The sequence below is a fragment of the Myripristis murdjan genome, chromosome 1 (assembly GCF_902150065.1).
Source record: "Myripristis murdjan chromosome 1, fMyrMur1.1, whole genome shotgun sequence".
NCBI classification, from domain to species: Eukaryota; Metazoa; Chordata; class Actinopteri; order Holocentriformes; family Holocentridae; genus Myripristis; species Myripristis murdjan.
In genome coordinates, this window is record NC_043980.1 from 18,846,610 (window position 1) to 18,866,200 (window position 19,591).

The following is a 19,591-nucleotide window of genomic DNA, read 5'->3' on the forward strand; positions in this document are numbered from 1 at the left end:
ATGAAAGGTACTTTTTGTTATTCAGCTTGTCATAATTGTGTAACACAGACCAACCAGCATAAAGTGAGTCACATACTGGCAAGTGTGGTACTGTAGAATATGGTGCCATATACATCTAATTGGTTTACGGCAATAGACAACACAGAAATCAGGAGAAGTTCGCAGTTCATCCCTTCAGACCACTATCAATTTCTTAAGAGTCACCTAATTATTTCAAAAGTAGGCTATAGCATAGTGTTGGTTTCATGAATTGCAGTTTGCATTTATGACTGCTTAAAACTTTTTGGTAAATTCAGTTTTTTAAATGAAAGGTGGGTTAACTGGGTTTTGATGGCTTTACAGTCCAGTGGAGTGGAGGGGGGTGTAAACAGCTGGACGGCATGACTTCTCTCCTGTCTCCCTGGTCACATGTGACACTCTTGCGGGTGTCTATGTTGCGCATCAGAGGTGCCTAAGTGATGCGACAGCGAGTCGGAGTAAAATCTGCCTCAGGATACCCAAGGGATGGCTACTGTGCCGTATGGATCCAACGCAACGCGAAATCTCACCAACCAGTTTGTCCAGCCGCCGTGGCGCATCGCGTTGTGGTCCGTGGCGTACAGCACCGTCCTCACAGTGGCGGTTTTGGGGAACTTGATTGTGATTTGGATTATTCTCGCTCACAAGCGGATGAGAACTGTGACGAACTATTTCCTGCTAAACTTGGCTGTCTCTGATGTTGCTATGGCCGCTTTCAACACGCTGGTAAACTTCATCTACGCGGCTCATGGCGAGTGGTACTTTGGAGAGGCATATTGCAGGTTTCACAACTTCTTACCCGTCACTGCTGTGTTCGCCAGCATCTACTCTATGACTGCTATAGCCCTAGACAGGTGAGGCTGCTGAGGAAGCCTTCACTGCTCAGTTCGGCATGTTGTATATTAATCATTAAGGTTAATTGTTCTGAATTACCGTGTTGCTTATTTTCCGTTCCCTTAATAATGTCGGAATCGGCAAAAATTAAAAATACAATTTGCATTAAAATTTTTTTTTGACTAATAATTAACTCTAAACCAAAAAAACATATTGAAATGATGATGATGATGATGATACTACTACTACGACGACGACGACGACAACGACTAACAATAGGCTAATAATAATAATAATAATAATAATAATAATAATAATAATACAATAAAGTGATTTGGTCCTGGTCGTTTTGGAGTTAAATCTTTAAACATTGTCCTGATTGTCTGAATGAAAGGTGAATGAACCTGAAATTTAATGAACTGCTTTTGACGTCTGTTTTTTGCAGAGCAACTAATGCCAAATGCATGTTACTGTAGGTGTACATAGGCCTACATGACCTGAATCCCCCCCCCCCCCCCCCCCCCCCCCCAACCCCAGAGTGTTACAGATGTAGAACACTGGGACAACACAGACTAAGTTACTGTACAGGCATGACTGGAGCATTCACTCGGCAAATAGGCTATTAGTAAAATAAGTTGATGTGAACATTTACTAGAATACAGAAAAAGCTGAGATTTTGAGTTTTTTTTTAATGGTTTAAGTAGACATCAGAGAAACACTGATCAACCAGTAACCCCATTATTCAAAACTACTGGTGAGTGATGGTTATGTTTTAAATGCAGTATGTCTGCTATAGGTAGCCTACTGAATTGTCTGCTTTGTAGTTAGTATTCAGGTGATTCAGTTTTTTGCTTGTTCTGTTGTACCCGCATTATCTCCCGGTCCAGCATTATTTTGTGACTTCTTCCCTGTAGGTACATGGCCATCATCCACCCGCTTAAGCCGCGCCTGTCAGCGACGGCCACCAAAGTGGTGATTGTGTGTATCTGGAGTCTGGCTGTGGTGCTGGCCTTCCCTCTCTGCTTCTTCTCCACCATCCGCGTTCTGCCTCGCAGGACCATCTGCTATGTGGCCTGGCCCCGGATGACGGATGACCCCTTCATGTAAGCGTATACACGTGTAAACCATGGACACATGTCTGCAGACACACACATATACACTTAAGCTTAGTGGCAAGAGCTAGTAACATATCTAAAAAAACAAATATCTAAAAATCTTGTTTCTTACATTTAGAATTTTCAAAGTTGTATTTATCAGTGACTCTAGATATGCCCCTCTTTGTATCATGCATATATATATTTTTTTCTAAACTGCTTAAGTGGTACCAGTTAGGATTGAAAAAGTAGCTATATCCAAGGTGGTGATTTTCTCCCTTTCTTGTGCAGGTATCATATCATAGTGACAGTTCTGGTCTACCTGCTGCCCTTAGTGGTGATGGGCATCACCTATACAATTGTGGGGGTGACTCTGTGGGGAGGTGAGATCCCTGGAGATTCATCTGATAACTATCATGGACAGCTCCGAGCCAAGAGGAAGGTAAGGACTGCATTGTTCAGCACATTTATATACAATACACCTTGATTTTGTTTATCCGTGTGTAGCCTTGAAAAAGAAGCACAGGTAGGTAGTTGTAGCCACACAACGTACAGTTTAGATAATATCTTACCTCTCATCCATTAATCAACTAAACAGCTGCCCTCTCAAGGAGCACAAAAGGAGCACACCAGCTCTAATGAAATGACCCTGACGGATGGGCAACAGACTGGCCGATAATGTATTTCTTTGCTACTCACAAAGTACTTTGATATTTACACAGCTAATACCAGCTTTTATGATATGCCACTGCTACCAAGCAGAAGTGTGACACAGAGATAGAGAGAAACTGCCCATCAACTGAGGGATCCAGATCTAAGCCTCACTGTTGGCAGCAGACATTACCTTAGTTCCAGTCGTCATTTTTATATCTGTAGCACAAGCACCTTTTGACTTCTGCTCTCACTGTATGTTTCAGTGTTATGATGCACACTCATACAGATTTCTGCAAGCATGATTTCCTGATTCATTTGCAACTTAAGCCTTGAAGCAGAGAAAAAAATAACATGCTTTTTGGGGATGAGCACTTGCTCTCTTGTAGTTTGACACCAGCCCAGATGCAGAGTGTGCTTTGCAGCAGTCACTGAGCAGGGTAGGTTATACAGGGATTAAGGTCATCACAGCTTGCATGATGAACATCTATCAAGCCAGCTGTGGGATTAATGCCAACGAATACAATTTATTGATAAACACCACAAATACCTCAGGTTTACATGTGGGATTATTAAAAGAGATCCCTTAAAGGTTAGGTGACAAAGGACTCCAATGTTTTAGCTTACATAAAGTGAGTATAATACAGTTTTCCACAAAATGGAGACAAACACACACACACACACACACACACACACACACACACACACACACACACACACACACAAACACACACACACACACACACACACACACACACACACACACACACACACACACACAAACAGACACACACAAACAGACACACAGACAGACAGACACACACACACACACACACACACACACACACACACGGAGAGCAAGAAACACAGACACAGGTGCAGGACTGTTATGTGCATCTCCTGCTGGATGGAGTCTATTCTCCCCTCTTTTCTGTATCTCTGCCTCTGTCTCTGTTCAGTCCTGCTCCTCGATTGGCTGATCTGGAACAGCTGTGCTTCATGCTTCCTCCTCCTGTACAAGCAGTTGGAAGGAGCAGTGGTCAGCAGACATTGGGAACACATCCTCTTTAGCATATTGTTCTGTTTACCTCATTTAATTTGACACTGTTTTGGGTTGTAGGTTACTGGTAGTCATGTTTTCATGGCTTTGTTTGCGTTGGTTTAGCTTAACTTTACTTTTGGTATAGTTTAGGAGGAAGAGTTGGGTCTGACTGCCCAGTGTATGCCTGGCCTAATCTCTTCTTCTCCTATGGGCTAGTTCTTTTGGGAATCCATCTCCGTTATGTGTTTTGTCAGTAACTTACATATGATATGGTCTCTGGTACAGTCTGTTTTTTTTCATGGGGCTATAACAAGTCAAATTCATTTATATAGCACATTTCATATGACAGGCATACACTCAATGTGCTTCAAGATAACAAGCAAAATAATACATTCATTACAAAAACATATAAGAAGTGTTGCATGTACAAAAATACATAAGATAAAATAACATAAAAAAAGGTATGAGATAAGATAAAACAAAAGACAACAAAGTATTACAATAAAAATAGTGTAAGATAATACTGTTATTTATATTTGGTCTATTGATTCATGAGTCTGTAGCAAGGACTGCAATTTATAATATTTTACTGACCCTTAGAGAAAAAGGTCACCAAATCAGTTATGTATCAAATTGCAAAACTGAGCTTAGAGAGATAATGTATATTCATAACTGTCATGAAGCAAAGCTGAAAGACTGTGTCAACCTTAATTCAAGGGCCCTCACACATTATCAGGCATCTGAGCTGGAGATGTGAGGAAGTCACTCTCACTTTATTCTTGCCGGTGAGCATATTCCTGTTTGAATAGTGTTCTGTCTCCTTGTAACCTCCCCAGCTCTGCATTGTGCTGTGATAATAGATATTCTCTCTTATCTCTTCTACCTGCTGTACCTGGTGCATCATCATTGACCTCTCCCTGTATTTGTATGGCTGCCATTGTGGACTGAATGAAGGAACAACTCATTGGATCACTCTACTACAGACACAATGTGTGCTTCAACTACCACAGCTTCAAACACATTTTAAAAATTTTATCTGTTGTCTATGTAGCGTCCTAACTTCAGTTTTTGCCACACTGTCTTGTTATTTTTAACTATAGCTATGCAATGCAATCACAGTAAATTACACTTTAAAAAGATATGTTCACATATGTAAATGCACACACACACACCATATATTTTATGGTTCATTTTTGTTTTCTAACTTTTTTCTTGTTTCTTTCTTTGTTGCAGGTGGTAAAGATGATGATCATCGTAGTGGCTACCTTTGCTCTCTGTTGGCTTCCCTATCACGTCTACTTCATCGTGACGGGCCTCAACAAACATCTGACCAGGTGGAAGTATATCCAGCAGGTTTACCTTTCAGTGTTGTGGCTGGCCATGAGCTCTACCATGTACAACCCCATCATCTACTGCTGCCTCAACAGCAGGTGGGTAAAAAAGGTCTTTCAGGAAGGGCTCAGCAATATGGACAAAATCAAATAGCACAATAACTTTGACCAAATACCTCAATATTGATTACTGTGACAATACTGTAGGGATACTATTAATGCTTCTGTATATTTACTGTACATGCAGGATATTGTTGTTACCAATCATTAGTGATGTGGATGTGATGACCAAGCAGGTAGAAGCAAATAATAGAACAGCTAGAACAGCCTAGATTCAGAAAATTGCACCCTTTTATACTAATACAGCTGCTAAATACAAGCAAACAACACTTATCCCACATCAATACAATATACAGTCAGTGGCCACTTCATTAGGTCCACTTGCACAATCTAATACAATCCAATACAAATGTTCTTCCATAAAGTTTACTTTTATGATGCCTATAATGTTAAGGATTTCTTTTTGTCACAGTAATAGAGGTGTCCATTGTTGCTGTTGGACTGGACTTCATATTATTGAAAGGTGTTTCTACTATTCTCTCCCCCTCATGTATACAAATAGGGAAGACAAAAAATTATAGACACCTCTCAATGTAATGTAGTCCAGTGCAAGACCTCTGCAAACTACAACCTCAGTAATAAACATAGAATTAAATTTACGCATTCTCCACAATGTCAACACAAACTGAACATTATAAACTTTCTTTAAAGGTAGAATTTATGGATTAGATTAGATTAGATTGTGCACGTGTACCTAATATAATATATAATATGTTATAATTATTATGATATTAATATTATAAGATATGATAATTTATCCAAAAGCTCAGAAGATGTCTAGTCTCGCATCACAAAACTGATATAATGTCAGAAGATCACCCAGCGATGTATACAAGGATGTGGACCACACACACACACACACACACACACACACACATACACATATCATTGATCTCATGTTGGGTGATTTGGGTGCAGGTTCCGGGCTGGCTTCAAGCAGGTTTTCCGCTGGTGTCCGTTTGTGCGGGTGTCGAGCTATAATGAGCTGGAGCTTCAGAACACGCGGCTCCGCCCAGGTCACCAGAGCAGCATGTGCACCCTCTCTCGTGTTGAGACCAGCATCCACAGCAACGATCGCTACTTGAGCAAAGGGAAGAGCACTTCCTCCCGTGGAAAGCCTGCTAACATAGAGGGTTAGTTGCACTGACTGGAATGCTCGCATACAGATTTTCCAGCATGAGAAATTTAACTGCACGAACAAACGTTGGTTGGTCAAGTATTTGAGTTGATAAATGCTCACTGGAGTTATGTTTCTGTACTCACACAGCTGATATGGCTGTGTGTGTTCAGCACCACCCAAAGTGCTAAATTAGGTCTGATGGATGTGTGTCTAAACACTGGAATAGTGTTTACTTTTACATTTGCAGAGCTGAATTCCACTGATGACGTTTTTGTATGTGTGCATAGTAACAACAAGACATAAACATACAAACTAACATTGTCTAGTTATATCCCTGGATTTTTGTCTGCTGTTCGTTAGTTTGTATTAGTAAATTGCTGCTTTTTTAATGTGTGAGCATTGAGCATTAACACTGTGTGCAATATTTCATATTTAGTTTCGGTGGTATAAATGAGGTTTGATAGGATTACTGTCATATTAAATTGTATTTAAAACATATAATATTTCATGACACCGGTGATTATTAGTATAACTATGTGCATAGAGTTTATAGCTATATTTATATGATTTTGTAAATATGTTTAATGCCACAACATGTTTTTGTTGTCTTCTTTTAGAGTGAGAGTAGGGGCAGCTCTTACCTTATGCCTATATTAGAAATTATTAAGGTGGAGAAAATGCTAAATTGAAAGGTTGTGGAAGGATAAAAACAGCCTCTTTGTCATCTTAAAAAAAAAAAAAAAAAAAGTCAAATCGCCTTGCAAAAAAACATTGTTGCTTAAACCTAAATTGGCAGATTTAGATCTTTCTCACCACCATCCAGCAGATGGGGTCCTTACCTACGGGAAGGAGGCAGCACAAATTCACACTGGATGTAATGTATTCTTTCTAGAAATTTTGAAGTTCTTTTCTAGTTACACCATGTTTGCATGCATCTTTCTATCTTAACAGCAGCCAGTGTCGCTAATTTTCTGTCTCTGGGCTTTAATCATCCTGTGATACACTAATAACAAATATAAAGTTTATTGCAAATCACTGCTGACTGGAACTTCTGTCGAAACACACAGTAAAACTGAAGTACAACTGAGTGGTTTTAATTGACTTCCTAACTGAATTTAACTGGGGCTTTTCAAACATTGTTTCAGTCTTAATCATCTGAAAGCTACTGACACTTCTTTTGAAAGCTTCAGAACAGCGGCCCACGATTGCCCAGATAACATCACTAAATGAACAAACACACTATAACTCTTAAAGGAGGTTACACTGTACAATATGATGAATATAGAGGTTTCTGTTTTTCTTGATGAAATGTTTTCTCTGAACACCAGAAACAGCCCACTCAACTGAGCCAAATCATCAAAAAATGAAGATACCATAAGTAGATATAAATAAACACGATATACTAAAAAGATTGAGTTAATGTCATATTTAATAAACTGTTGGAATAGGCAGACTTAATGACATCACACCATTACTTAGTAGATTTCAACAGCAATAACCACTGCTCTGTCCAATTTTCATTCATTCATTCATTCATTCATCTTCTAAACCGCTTATCCTGACAAGGGTCGCGGGGGGTTGCTGGAGCCTATCCCAGCACACATAGGGCGGAAGGCAGTGAAACACCCTGGACAGGTCGCCAATCCATCGCAGGGCAGACAGACAAACACAGACATCCACACACACAATCACACCTAGGGGCAATTTAGCTTCTCCAATTCACCTAACCTGCATGTCTTTGGACGGTGGGAGGAAACCGGAGTGCCCGGAGGAAACCCACGCAGACACGGAGAGAACATGCAAACTCTCTGTCCAATTTTATTTCCTTAAAATAAACGATTATGGCACTGGTGTTAAATGAGATTGACTGGATGTAACCTGCAAACTAATGACTAAGAACTTGAACTCACAAGTACTTATTTGTTCTTATTGTTAGTTGAAGCAGGCATGTGCCATTGACAACAGACTTCTCTCTTGAAGGGCTGCTGCTTATGTCTATTCTATGTCCACGTGTCAAAGAGTGATTTTTGTATATAGTGAGCCGAAGTGGGTGTTACAACATTTGTACAGAAAGATGCAGATACACACGTAGACACACATACACATTGTGCAAGTAGTGAGATTATATATTGTGGTGGCAGTGTGTTTGTATTTTACTGATGTATATGCCGTGAAAATAGTATAAAAGCTTTTCTTATACCTTTTGTTGTATCTGTGTGTGACAATGACAAACCATGTTGTTGAATTCTATTTTACTTTTTTTTTTTTATTTAATTATCCATAGTTTTGAGTAATCACAAAAAATGGTGCTGTCTTACACACACACAGACACGCACGCGCGTGCGCATACACACACACAGCACTGAAAAGGAAATTTGTGGTCAGGTTCATATACTGCATTGGAATTAATCTATGAAATGTGAAAGAAAGGGCAGTCTGGTTTATTTATGTATTTATTTAATTTTACAGTCTTTGTTCCTGTTTCTTGGCAGGAAAATTGGAAAATTTTGAAAGCGTTATGTCATGGTGTGCAAATCAGAGGAGTTTTTTTTTTTTCTTTCTTTTATTCACAGCCACCTACGAGAGTGGTCGAAGACTCCTTTTGTGTCAGCTCAACAATTAAACAAAAAAAACAGATAAAGCCAGAAGCACCAATACAATACTGGCTGTTTGCAGGACTGATGAGCCACTTGGAGACCTACAGAAAGAGAAACAGAAGATGAATTAGTAGGTAGTATTGTAATAATAAGATTAAGCAAACAACTAAAATAATATAACATAATAATAATACCATATAATTACAATGGTTTACCCAATTATAACAACAGAAATAATAATAATATTTTAATTGTAATATTTTACCCAAATTCCCCTCGGGGATCAATAAAGTATTTCTGATTCTTATTTCTGACAATATTGAATTTTCAGAAGTCCATTCAGGCTTACCGAGGGAAAAGGTAACAGTTGTGTTTGCTTAAAAATCTTGAATGTTTCAAAATTATCTCCGTGAATTCAGCTTCATCATGAACATCCCTTACATCCTCCACCTTGAACACTTCAGCTGGGGACAAGAGTTGTTCTATTTCTGATGCTTGGCATATGTTTTCCTCCATATTGAGAAGTGAGCAGGAGGTAATATGGAATAAGACCCCTCCATCGTAGACGTCTTCCTTCACCGCCGAAAGGTCAGGACGAGCTGCGGTGAACCTACCGAATCTCACCTCTGAACCATTTTGCACCGTGTACTTTGTTTCTGAGGCACGGTACACAGTCTTACAGGTAGTGTTATTCAACAGCCTCATGGAATCCATCAGTAGGAAGTGAAGTGACTTGAAATTGAAGGAGCTTTCATAGAGACTAGCATTCCCAGCAGCTTCCACTGCATTGTTAAAGGTCTTTCTGAACTTCTGGCCTTCGTTAGCATATGTTGCCAGTGCCGCTGTGTGTTCCTTTAGTCCTCCAGGGATCAGCTTTGAACACTTGGTATTCCGTGACCATGCTGTGTTGAATTCCTCATTGCGGCTTAGTTCCTCTTTCAGCAGGCCTGACTGGACAACTTTCTCCAGGACCTTGTCCCGACATCCATCGTACAGGTCATCCACAGCATCTGGGGCCATGTCCAGTTGCCTTGCAGCCTCTGCAGCTCCAGACACCTGTAATTATTTGTGGCTTTCAACATATGGTTTGAAGGCAAGATATCTGTCTATCTATATGTATGTTTACGCACTCTCAGTTGCCATTTAGGTAGGCCTGCACAATCTAATGCAGTCCAATACAAAGTTTCAGCCATAAAACTTATTTTTTATGCCTATAATGCTCACAGTATTAGAGGTGTTCATTCAATTCTATGTTTGGCATTGAGCTCATAATTTGTGGTGCTGCTATTTCTAATATTCTGTCCCCCTCATGTATAGAGATAGGGAGGACAAAAAATTAGAAACACCTCTAAGTATAATGTAGTCCAGTACAAGACCTCTGCAAACTACAACCTCAATAATAAACACATAATTAAATTTACACTCATTTCTCCGCACTTTCTTAAAAGGTAAAATTTCTGGCAGAGCTGATTGAAATGCATTAGACTGTACAGGTGAACCTAATAAAGTAATAAAGTGGCCACTTACACACACACACACACACACACACACACACACACACACACACACACACACACACACACACTATATATATATATATATATATATATATATATATATATATATATGTGCAAACTTAATATAGTATATCACAACTTACCTTACAATAAAGAGCGGTGAAAAGAACGACGGCAAGGACCCTTCCTATTTTTTGCCACATTGCACAAAGGCTACTCTTCAAATCTATAGAGAAAAAAGAAAAACGATGCAGAACCAAATGTTACGTTCCTAAATGTGTGATCCTAGTTCAGTACACCTAAACTCCGGCTATCCTTGTACCCTAATTTTCTGTTCCACTCTGCCTATCCCACTATTTTGAAAACTGCAGTTCACTGGGTAGGCTATAGAGAGCAAGACATACAATTCAACAAATGCACTTATAAATGGAGGTAGCACTTAGTATTATTGTTCTCTGTCTCATACAACACCTACATGTCAGGTAAAAGTATATTGTTGTATTTCCCATCCTTCTATGGCTACTAATGAAAATCTTCATGAAGCTATACATGGATGTAATCATCAAATGCACAGTAAAATCATTCTTTCTGTTGCTTAACTAGTTTGTTTGGACAAAAACTACATCTACCTTTATCATTAATTTTCTTCTTTGGCATACTGCCGTCCATCCACCCCACCCTACAAATAGCAAAACACTAGAAGAAGATACAGTACAGGCCTGAAAATTCACAAAGTGAATGTAGAAAAGTCTGATAACCAGGCACATACCTTCAAAAAGAAGTATTATTGTCGCAAACTGCAGGGAAAATATACACTGTCTACACACTGAAATCCAAGTGTGTTTCTCTACAGTCATTCCCCCTAGAATACTGAGCATGGGAGGCTACTTAGTTATCTTCACCCAGCAACTCCTTTTCCTTCCGATGGAAGGAAATAACGTAGCTAGGGGGGCCATGAGATTTTGTTTTTTCTTCTCCTGTAGCTCCTCGTTGGCTTGGTGTTTCTAAGCCTTTACAGAGAAATCTGGCCACGATGTTTTCAGGACTAAACTAAATCCCATAAAAACCCAAACCCATCATATAGCCCAGCACTCGATATAGCAGTCCAAATCCCCCTGTTTATCCTAGATGTTATCTTCAAAGTAGAGCTAACGTGTACTTCTCTGAAATGGTTTATTTTTAATTTATGTATGAACAACACCCACCAGTTAAGCCTCAGTTGGTGTCAAAGTTAATGCAGCCAGTATTAAGCACTTGTAACTTTTTTATTTGTACCCACACTTACATTACATTCAGTGCTGAAAAATGGTTTTAATGTAAAAATAGAAATGCACAAATCTTCTTCTTAAATACAAGTATTATTCTCGTATGTTTACTTTGTTCACAGGCTTCATACCTTCAGTTCATCAAACTGTGGAGGAGAGTCCGTGGTCTGTCATGTTTTATGTGCAAAGGTCAAATGTTCAGTGCAAAGGAAAAAAATGGTAATTCCATATTGTAGAAATGCAGATACTCTTGGCTGGACATCTTGGCTCCTGTTTACTTAATTCCTATGTAGTAAACTCCCCAGGGATGGGGCGTGTGATTAGCTAGTTTCGCAACTGTCAGCGTTTGTTCCACCTCTGCCTCCTCTCTCACTTCCTGCTGAATATTTGTGCCTGATCCAGTAAACCTGCTGGAGCTCAGATTTACACCGGATTGACTCGGTCAGAGCCATGATATAACAATAACTTCTTAATCCACAACCGTGTTCATTTTAAAAGAGGGCAAGAGCAGGAGTCATAGTATGGGAGTGCCAACACCCCATCCTCTCTGGATTCATAGATTTTCTTGACAGATTTGCTGCAAGCCTTCCTCCGTCACATTCCTGAGGTTAGGGTGTGACTCAGCTCTCTTTCCATCTTCCTGCACAACTGCCTGTCTCATCCTGCCAGTGTGTTCAACATACACTGTGAAACACAATTAATACATCTTATTTTTGCCTAACATGTCCCCAGAACACACACCACACACCTCAAGACTGAAATCTTTCATTGTGTCTTAACATTTCTTAATCCACGCTCTTAAAAACCCTGAATTTTAACACTCAAATTAAGATTTTTTAAGGTTATTTTTTTTTTGGCATTTCTGCTTTATTAGACAGTCACAGTGAAGAGATGTCACAAGGTGTGTGTGTGTGTGTGCATACGTGTGTGGGCAGGCTGATGGATACACAGCGCTTCCAAGCGGCGCGCCCAACCCCCTCTCCACATAGTCCAGTAATTTTAGGCCAAAATTGGGGTCCACTTATAGTTATTGTGTTTACACATGCATATCACACATTATCTGATTTGATATGCACTAATAAGGAATATAAGGAATAATGCCAGAACAGATATTTAAACAGTGAATTAAAAGGTTACTATTTATATAGTAACCTTCAATTAAAAGGTTACTGTATATATATAGTAACCTTTTAATTCTACCCAAGGGGAGGGCCATTGTTTTCTTTTTTTCTTGTATCTATTTGGTTTGCCTGTTTGTTAAATAGACTTTAGTTTGATTTGTTGTTTCTTGGTTTGATAGTTATATTTCAGTATAGTTTGTTTTGGTTGTATGATTAGTATTTTGTTTCTTTTGCTTGATTCATAATTTGGCTTCCTTGAGAGGACAAGGGGGGGATTTGAGGGCAGAGGACCTGCTGACCTGGGTCTCTGTTTCTTCCTTTTTGTTAGCCCCAGCCGCCACACGCCACCAAGAGAGCCAGCCATCGCAGCGCAACGGCAAGGCCGCGGGTCAGACTCCAGGCCTACAGTTACAACATCAAACTACACTCCCTCTGGAGTCCGAGGCCCTGGTGGACTGTCCCCCCCACCTGCCATTGACTCGGACTTTGTTGCCTTGTGGGGAAATTGTTTTCTTGTTTTTAACCTGTGAATCGTCATTTGCCACTTCTTCTTTAAAAAAAAAAAAAAAAAAAAAAAAAAAAATACAACTACTTCCCCCTCTTAATCTTCATGCTGTTTTGAATTGGAAACTCCCCAGTAGAGGTTGATTTTTGGAAAGCAAATTCACTCTCAGCCGCCCTCTAGGGCGTGACAGAGAGACAAGAACAATAGGGTAGAGAAAGAGGATGACATGCAGCAAAGGTTCGAGGCTGGTTGACACACAGAACTGAAAAGTTGCAGCATCCTGTTCCTTCCAAGTTGAAAAAGATTATCTACCATAAGAGAGGAAAGGAAAGGTTTACTTTATATTTAAAACATAGACAACTTCAAACATCCCTTCATCTTTGCAAATTTAAAAAAAAAATCAACCTATCCCCTCCCTGAACAATGTCAAAATCAAGTCCTGCAGAAGGCTGTTTTCCTTTTGGTTTCGTCTGTTGTGCCAACAAAAGCATAACTTGGTGTCTTGGTGCCTGTAGGCTTTTCCTCAATTAACACTGTTTGGCCCTGAGGTGGACCCTTGTGCACAGCTGATGCAGTGATTTACCAATGTGTTACAGACCCATATCATTACTCTCCTGCCTTGACATTCACACTTTCAGCCTATAACTGGCAATGTAGAGCAGGGACTGAGGTATAAAGTACAGTCACCATAATAGCCTTCAGTGACTTGACAGCAGGTGGTTGTATGACTTGCATCAAGCTGCAGGAAATAACAGGAATAGTTAGGAAGAGTTTCGGTAATACAATTTTTATCTTCAAAATTACAGAGAAAATTTCATTTGAGTGTAGACCATATGAAATGCAATGAAGATAGTTGGTTGTGGGCTATTTCTTGATCAAATAGGAACCTCATGGTAAGCTAAACTTTATGACAGGGTAAAATGTTCTGAATCCTCTGAAGAAACTGTCATTGCAGCAGCAAATAGTAGCCTAATATGTTGCACTAAAGAAAATTATCAGGCTATGCATACGTTTAAACAGCAAAAGGGGATAATCACAAACAGCATTTTCCAACGTTATGACCAAATGTAAGAAAAGGTAAAATTACCTGTGCTAAAATTAAATTTGTATGATCTGAAAATAAATAAATAAATAAATAAATAAATCCTGCATTAACATCAGAGAATAGTCCCTGTGCAAGATGCATTGATTGAAAAATGTAGTGCAGCTTGGGGTTTGACTCACTATATCCTACATAAGCTTTAAAACTACTTAATCTACTACTTGAAAAACAGCAGTTGCATTTTCATTCACTCGCTGCCATTTGCTGCTACAGTTTATTTTCCATTGCTACATGTCTGCTAACTTTGTATTTCCAAGTTACTGTAGGGGCCTTTGTTTTGGAGAGAGCAGGCGGAAGTCTTATTTTCGTTAGCTCGACACTTATTCAGGGTATTGACTATACTTTTAAAGTTTCTTCCCATTTTATAATCTTAGCGAACACAATGTTGTCACGCCGTGGATGTATTAAGCTTGTATCGTGTATTTCGGACCTACACACCTGACACACGCTGCAGTGGCCGACCGCAAATTTAACTTGAACGCCAGATTAGTTTAGTGAGACAGCTGACCGGGAAGCAATATTTTGTTTTCCTAGCATGGCGAAGGTACTAACTAATTGACTTGCGTTCATTTTTCTGCGATCTTTCCCTCTTGTGAGACATACCCAACTTATGCCTAACCCAAACCATAACGCTAACCTTAACCTAATCCTAACCCTAACATTAACCCATAGGCCAAAGTAACCACTTAAAATTAAAAAAAGTGACTTCACTATCCTAGGGGGAAAAAAAGATGTCGACCGGGAAGTGTTGTTTCCTAAACGCGCCTAACATTGTCACGTTACTGGTGTCATTTACGGTGTGTGTGCTGTTCTAACCAGCTTCAGTCGATTTTAAGCTGTCCCGAAGTTTAGTGAGTAACTTTTATAATAGCTGTGCTGACTGGTGTGTGTGTATGTAGACAGTCGTGGACGTGCTGTGTTCACGCCTCCGTGCTGTTGACTTGGTTACAGAGTTTTTTTTAGCTTCGCTCTTATTGCTCTTATTGCTACTGTAGATGAGAACACACACTACAGCTGCCTTAAGCTGCAATGCATTGAAGTTTTTTTTTTAATATGCCCTGCTCGATTTTATTTAGACCTGGGTCCTACATTATCAGCTAGTCCACATTTATCACCCTTCACTGTCCAGCATAAACTTTTGGGAAACACTTTTTTTGATAACTTTAGTTTGAAAGGGCAATAACTTTTGGGTTCATCTTGAAGAATGAAATGTTGGGCAGCAGGGTGACACAGTGAGTAGGCAGACTGGCTGTGTCTCTGATGGGAGGATACAGGTTCAAGCATCCATTGTGCTGACGTGCAGACATCTCTACCTGCTGTGTAGCTGAGCCTGACCTCCCTGTGGAGTGGACAAATAAGACAGGATTTGTCTTACGTATCATATTAAGAGAGCTCATAAGCAGGTGAGGATGAAGAAGTGGGGAGACCGGCTGAAGAAGGTTGAGCAGCTTGCCCAGTCTTTCCAGCAGAGTCCCCTGGCCACACCATACAAACCCCGCCTGTGGCTGTGCCAGCCGTCCTCTGTCTGGAAGGTCTTCCCTCGTCAAAGCGTGGCCATCAGCTTCGCACAGAGTTGCAGAGAGGTGAGCGACGCTTTGTTGATGTTGCCCTCTCTAATCAGTGTGTGACTTTCCCTCATCCTGTGTGATCAGAAATGTACTGACAGTCATATTTGAGATGGCTAGATGCTGCGTGTCACTTCCATCTAGATTACCTGTTCAGGATACCCTGCTGTTTCTGCTGTTTGCTGTCCCCGTTTGTCCCTATCTCCCTGTCTCTGTCTCCTTGTCTCTCTCTCTCCCCTCCCACCCAACCGGTAGAGGTAGATGACCGTCCACCCTGAGTCTGGTTCTACCTGAGTCTGGTTCTACCTGAGGGTTCTTCCCGTTAAAGGGGAGTTTTACCTTGCCACTGTCGCCAAGAGCATGCTCAGGAGGGAATCTGTTGGGTTTCTTGTTTCTCTACTATAATTTGTAGAGCGTGGTCCTTACCTGCTCTACCTGTTAAGCGTCATGAGATAACTTCTGTTGTGATTTGACGCTATATAAATAAAGTTTGATTGATTGATTGATTGATATGATGCAATTTCTAGGCTGTGCATGTTTTTGCACTTGAAAAAGAACAGGCGGCACCGGGTCAAAGGATCTATCTGGTCACCAGTTACAGTGAGCTGTGGCATTACTACAAGTATGTATGAGGGCTGCGTTGCATTATTACAGGTATCTATGTTGATGTTTTGGAAAAATTCAGAATGATCTGAAACCCCTGTGTTCCTCAGGACGTATCGGCAGTCCTTGATGCACTGCTATGAGGTGATTACAGAGGCAGCTGTTTGTAAGCTCTACTTTGACTTGGAGTTTCACAGTCCCTCAAACCAAAAACTGGATGGGAAAACGATGGTGTCTTTTTTTATCCAGGTAAGCGACATGTCTACAGTTGTATTCACTACTTTCTACTCTGTCCTATAGTTAAACCTGTAAACACTGCAAAACAAAATGTCCATTGGCTTTTCATTTGTCTCTGCTTTGTGTCTTGTCAGTATGTTTGTGAAAAGCTGTTGGAAGTTTATGGGGTCAAATGCACCGCAAAGGACGTCCTGAATCTCGACTCCAGCACAGAAGAGAAATTCAGTCGCCATCTAATCTTTGTTCTGTCAAATGCGGCTTTCAAAGACAACATACATGCTGGTATGTTGTGCATTTAGCAGAAAAATAGAAAAACAATTACTCAACGCCAGCCTGCTGATTGTCTTTTCTATTGTTTGACTTTTGACATGTGACTACCTTGATTATTTCAAATTCATATATCATTTAGGCAAACATTCCCTCTGAAATTTCCTTTAGGTCGATTTGTCCATGCAATTCTACAACAGGTTTTGAGCACAAAGAAAAGCAAAAGTCATACGGATGTCGATGTCAATTCAGTGCAAGAGGACAGTGCAGCACGGTTCGTTCTTTAGTGTTGTAAAGCTAAATTGTCTCACAGTTTTATTTACAGCCATCACCATGTGTGTAGGATGACTTCTGTCAATGATTCACTGACAGCAGAACACATGCTTTACCTGTCGAGAACCCAGCAGAGGCCGACAGTCCACAGGCTAAGAGGCAGAGGCGGGAAGAGAGGGACCTCAGCTTCCTTATGGTGAAAAACAAGGAGGGCCAGGAATGTCTCTTTGTTGATCTTGGTAAGAGAAGCCTTCAACTTCAAGCCTTTTTTTCCCCCCTCTGTTTTGTCGAATAAATGCTTCTAGTTTGGTGAATTCCTTCCCTCACGCTGGATTCAGCCACAATGTTACTAATGCAATGCCAGGGCGGAGAGTACCTGTGCATTTTCTTTTTCATTGGTTAAAATTATTTTCAAACACAGGTGTCTACACCAAGAACAGAAACTTCCGCCTTTACAAGTCAACCAAAGTGGGGAAGAATGCCGCATTTTCTGTGGCAGAGGACAACAAATTCATTGCCAAACCTGAGAAGAACATTTCTGCGGAGGAGAGCCTGTTCTTGGCTTCTTTAATCTGTAATGTGAGGTACAGTGATCACACTTAAGGAATTTAATGTCACTCTTATCTTTACTGAGCAAGTGCATTAGGACTTATTCCTGTGTATCACCAGTTTCACAGGTCAGAGAATTCTTACATGGGATGTCCCAAACACAAAGGACTCAAAAGCTGCAGCACCTCAGTGTAAGCCAGGAACAACAACTGCAGGTAACACTGGACCGAGATTTCTCTCTGTGGTTTGCATGTGCACACATATTGCACATAATTGCTCATTTTGCCACTATTAAGAATATTATGAACTTATCATGAACCCATATATTCAACATTAATATGTTTGATTTATTAAAGTGTTGGCTTTTCTCATCCCGCACTGGCAGGCTCATTTGGTGGCCACCTGTCATCTCCTTACCAAGAGGTGGACAACTTTGTGCTATCTGTGGTCAAAAAGGACGGCGTTGAGGGAAGTAAGTGTTTATCTGTCGTAGGCAATGCTAGGTTTGTGTAATTTTCAACAAATTTATGTTTCTAGTTCAGAACAGCACACATTTCTGTCGTTTTTTTTCAGTAAACCACAAGTTAATCACAATAACATAAATGATGTTGAAATGTTTTTTCCCAAACTAGATGCACAGATATGTTGAATACAGCCTATTCATCCCTATTCAAATGCTGATTGTACAAGTTTATACCTTGACTGTCATGGCCTCATTTATTCACCTCAACAGGCATAAGACGATGGAACTACTTTGTCTCCCAACATTTGCTCGTCTACGACATTGCGAATTACCGCTGGTGTGAAAATGTGGGCAGGCCCCACAGAAGCAACAATATCATGTAAGTGTTATACATGTCCTCCAGGCTGTGTTTTAGTGTGCTGTCTGTATGAGTTGGTATCATGTTATATATGATTCTCCTCTGCAGGATTCTTGTGGATCTCCAAGAAGAGGTGTGGTACCAGAAGTGTCACGATCCTGCCTGCAAGAACTTCAGATCCTCAAGTATTCAATTTCAGTGTTTTGCATTTTCATACATATTCAGGTATACAGTGTCTGTCAGTCTGGAGTGTAATAAATTGCACAGGGGTGGCAGTGTAACTTTAATTTATGTAAATAATTATCTAACTGTAACCATGTTATAATTCAGCGTCTTTTCTCCTGTCAGGTTACCCGTTGCCACAGGAGATCTGTGTCAGCTACCTCATGGCATTGGTGAGTTCTCATCACTGCCATAAGCATCCTGACTGATAGACTGCCATCTAATCACCAGAGCAGCCCTAAGTGTGAAATAATTTTTGCCTTTTTTTTTTTTTGTCGCATCCACAATTAAGATGTGGCATTTTGCAGATTCTTAAACAGTGCACCTCTATGTTGTGTGTTTTCTGACAGGATGAGGATGATCAGGCTTTTTTAATGGATGACACCGGGAACATTGAACTCAGCCAGACACCAAATCAAGCTGAAGACAGTGCAGCTGACCCAGAGGAAGCAGAAGGTGCCGAGTGGGGAGACGGACAGGACGATCAGGCCTGTTTGGAGGCCCTGGAGGACTTTGAAAGACAAACAGAGGAGATCCCAGATCAGCTTCTGCTCCAGTGCGTGGCTGATTTTGATTCCAGTTAGACAGTGATGCTGAATGGAGATTTGTTAATTTTATCCTGCTGGGCAGTGTTAAAGTTGTAATGATTTATTAATGCACTTTTTTGAAAATATTACAACAAAAGGAAAATTATTAATGTTGCTCATTAACAAAAAAATAAGTGGCACAAAACCAAA

The 19,591-nt window shown here is 40.2% G+C and overlaps 3 protein-coding genes across 7 annotated transcripts; 2 read left to right on the forward strand and 1 right to left on the reverse strand.

Moving 5' to 3' along the window:
* The first annotated feature begins 447 nt into the window (after positions 1–447).
* tacr3l (tachykinin receptor 3-like) lies at positions 448–6,938 on the forward strand. The gene is made up of 5 exons (XM_030051798.1): positions 448–872; positions 1,767–1,955; positions 2,238–2,388; positions 4,873–5,069; positions 6,009–6,938. The coding sequence occupies exons 1-5, from the start codon at positions 505–507 to the stop codon at positions 6,226–6,228; spliced, it is 1,125 nt and encodes a 374-aa protein (XP_029907658.1). The 5' UTR covers positions 448–504; the 3' UTR covers positions 6,229–6,938.
* A 1,082-nt stretch (positions 6,939–8,020) lies between these two features.
* LOC115363747 (T-cell ecto-ADP-ribosyltransferase 1) lies at positions 8,021–11,875 on the reverse strand. Of its 2 annotated transcripts, none has more exons than XM_030058033.1 (4): positions 11,721–11,875; positions 10,468–10,550; positions 9,157–9,863; positions 8,021–8,908 (listed from the first exon to the last, which is right to left on the reverse strand). In XM_030058033.1, exons 2-4 carry the CDS (start codon positions 10,525–10,527, stop codon positions 8,830–8,832), a joined length of 846 nt encoding a protein of 281 aa, XP_029913893.1. In that variant the 5' UTR covers positions 10,528–10,550; positions 11,721–11,875; the 3' UTR covers positions 8,021–8,829. The 2 variants fall into 2 exon arrangements, with proteins under 2 accessions (XP_029913893.1, XP_029913883.1); XM_030058023.1 differs by lacking the exon at positions 11,721–11,875 and adding an exon at positions 11,094–11,170.
* A 2,832-nt stretch (positions 11,876–14,707) lies between these two features.
* primpol (primase and polymerase (DNA-directed)) lies at positions 14,708–19,520 on the forward strand. 4 transcript variants are annotated; one of them, XM_030057068.1, is made up of 14 exons: positions 14,708–15,168; positions 15,706–15,900; positions 16,410–16,504; positions 16,596–16,734; positions 16,857–17,004; positions 17,161–17,263; positions 17,362–17,501; positions 17,684–17,846; positions 17,932–18,026; positions 18,197–18,283; positions 18,545–18,653; positions 18,741–18,817; positions 18,981–19,027; positions 19,205–19,520. In XM_030057068.1, the coding sequence occupies exons 2-14, from the start codon at positions 15,727–15,729 to the stop codon at positions 19,436–19,438; spliced, it is 1,611 nt and encodes a 536-aa protein (XP_029912928.1). In that variant the 5' UTR covers positions 14,708–15,168; positions 15,706–15,726; the 3' UTR covers positions 19,439–19,520. The 4 variants fall into 4 exon arrangements, with proteins under 4 accessions (XP_029912928.1, XP_029912919.1, XP_029912911.1 ...); XM_030057059.1 differs by having other exon boundaries at positions 14,709–15,168; positions 15,642–15,900; XM_030057051.1 differs by having other exon boundaries at positions 14,709–15,900.
* The last annotated feature ends 71 nt before the right edge of the window (positions 19,521–19,591 follow it).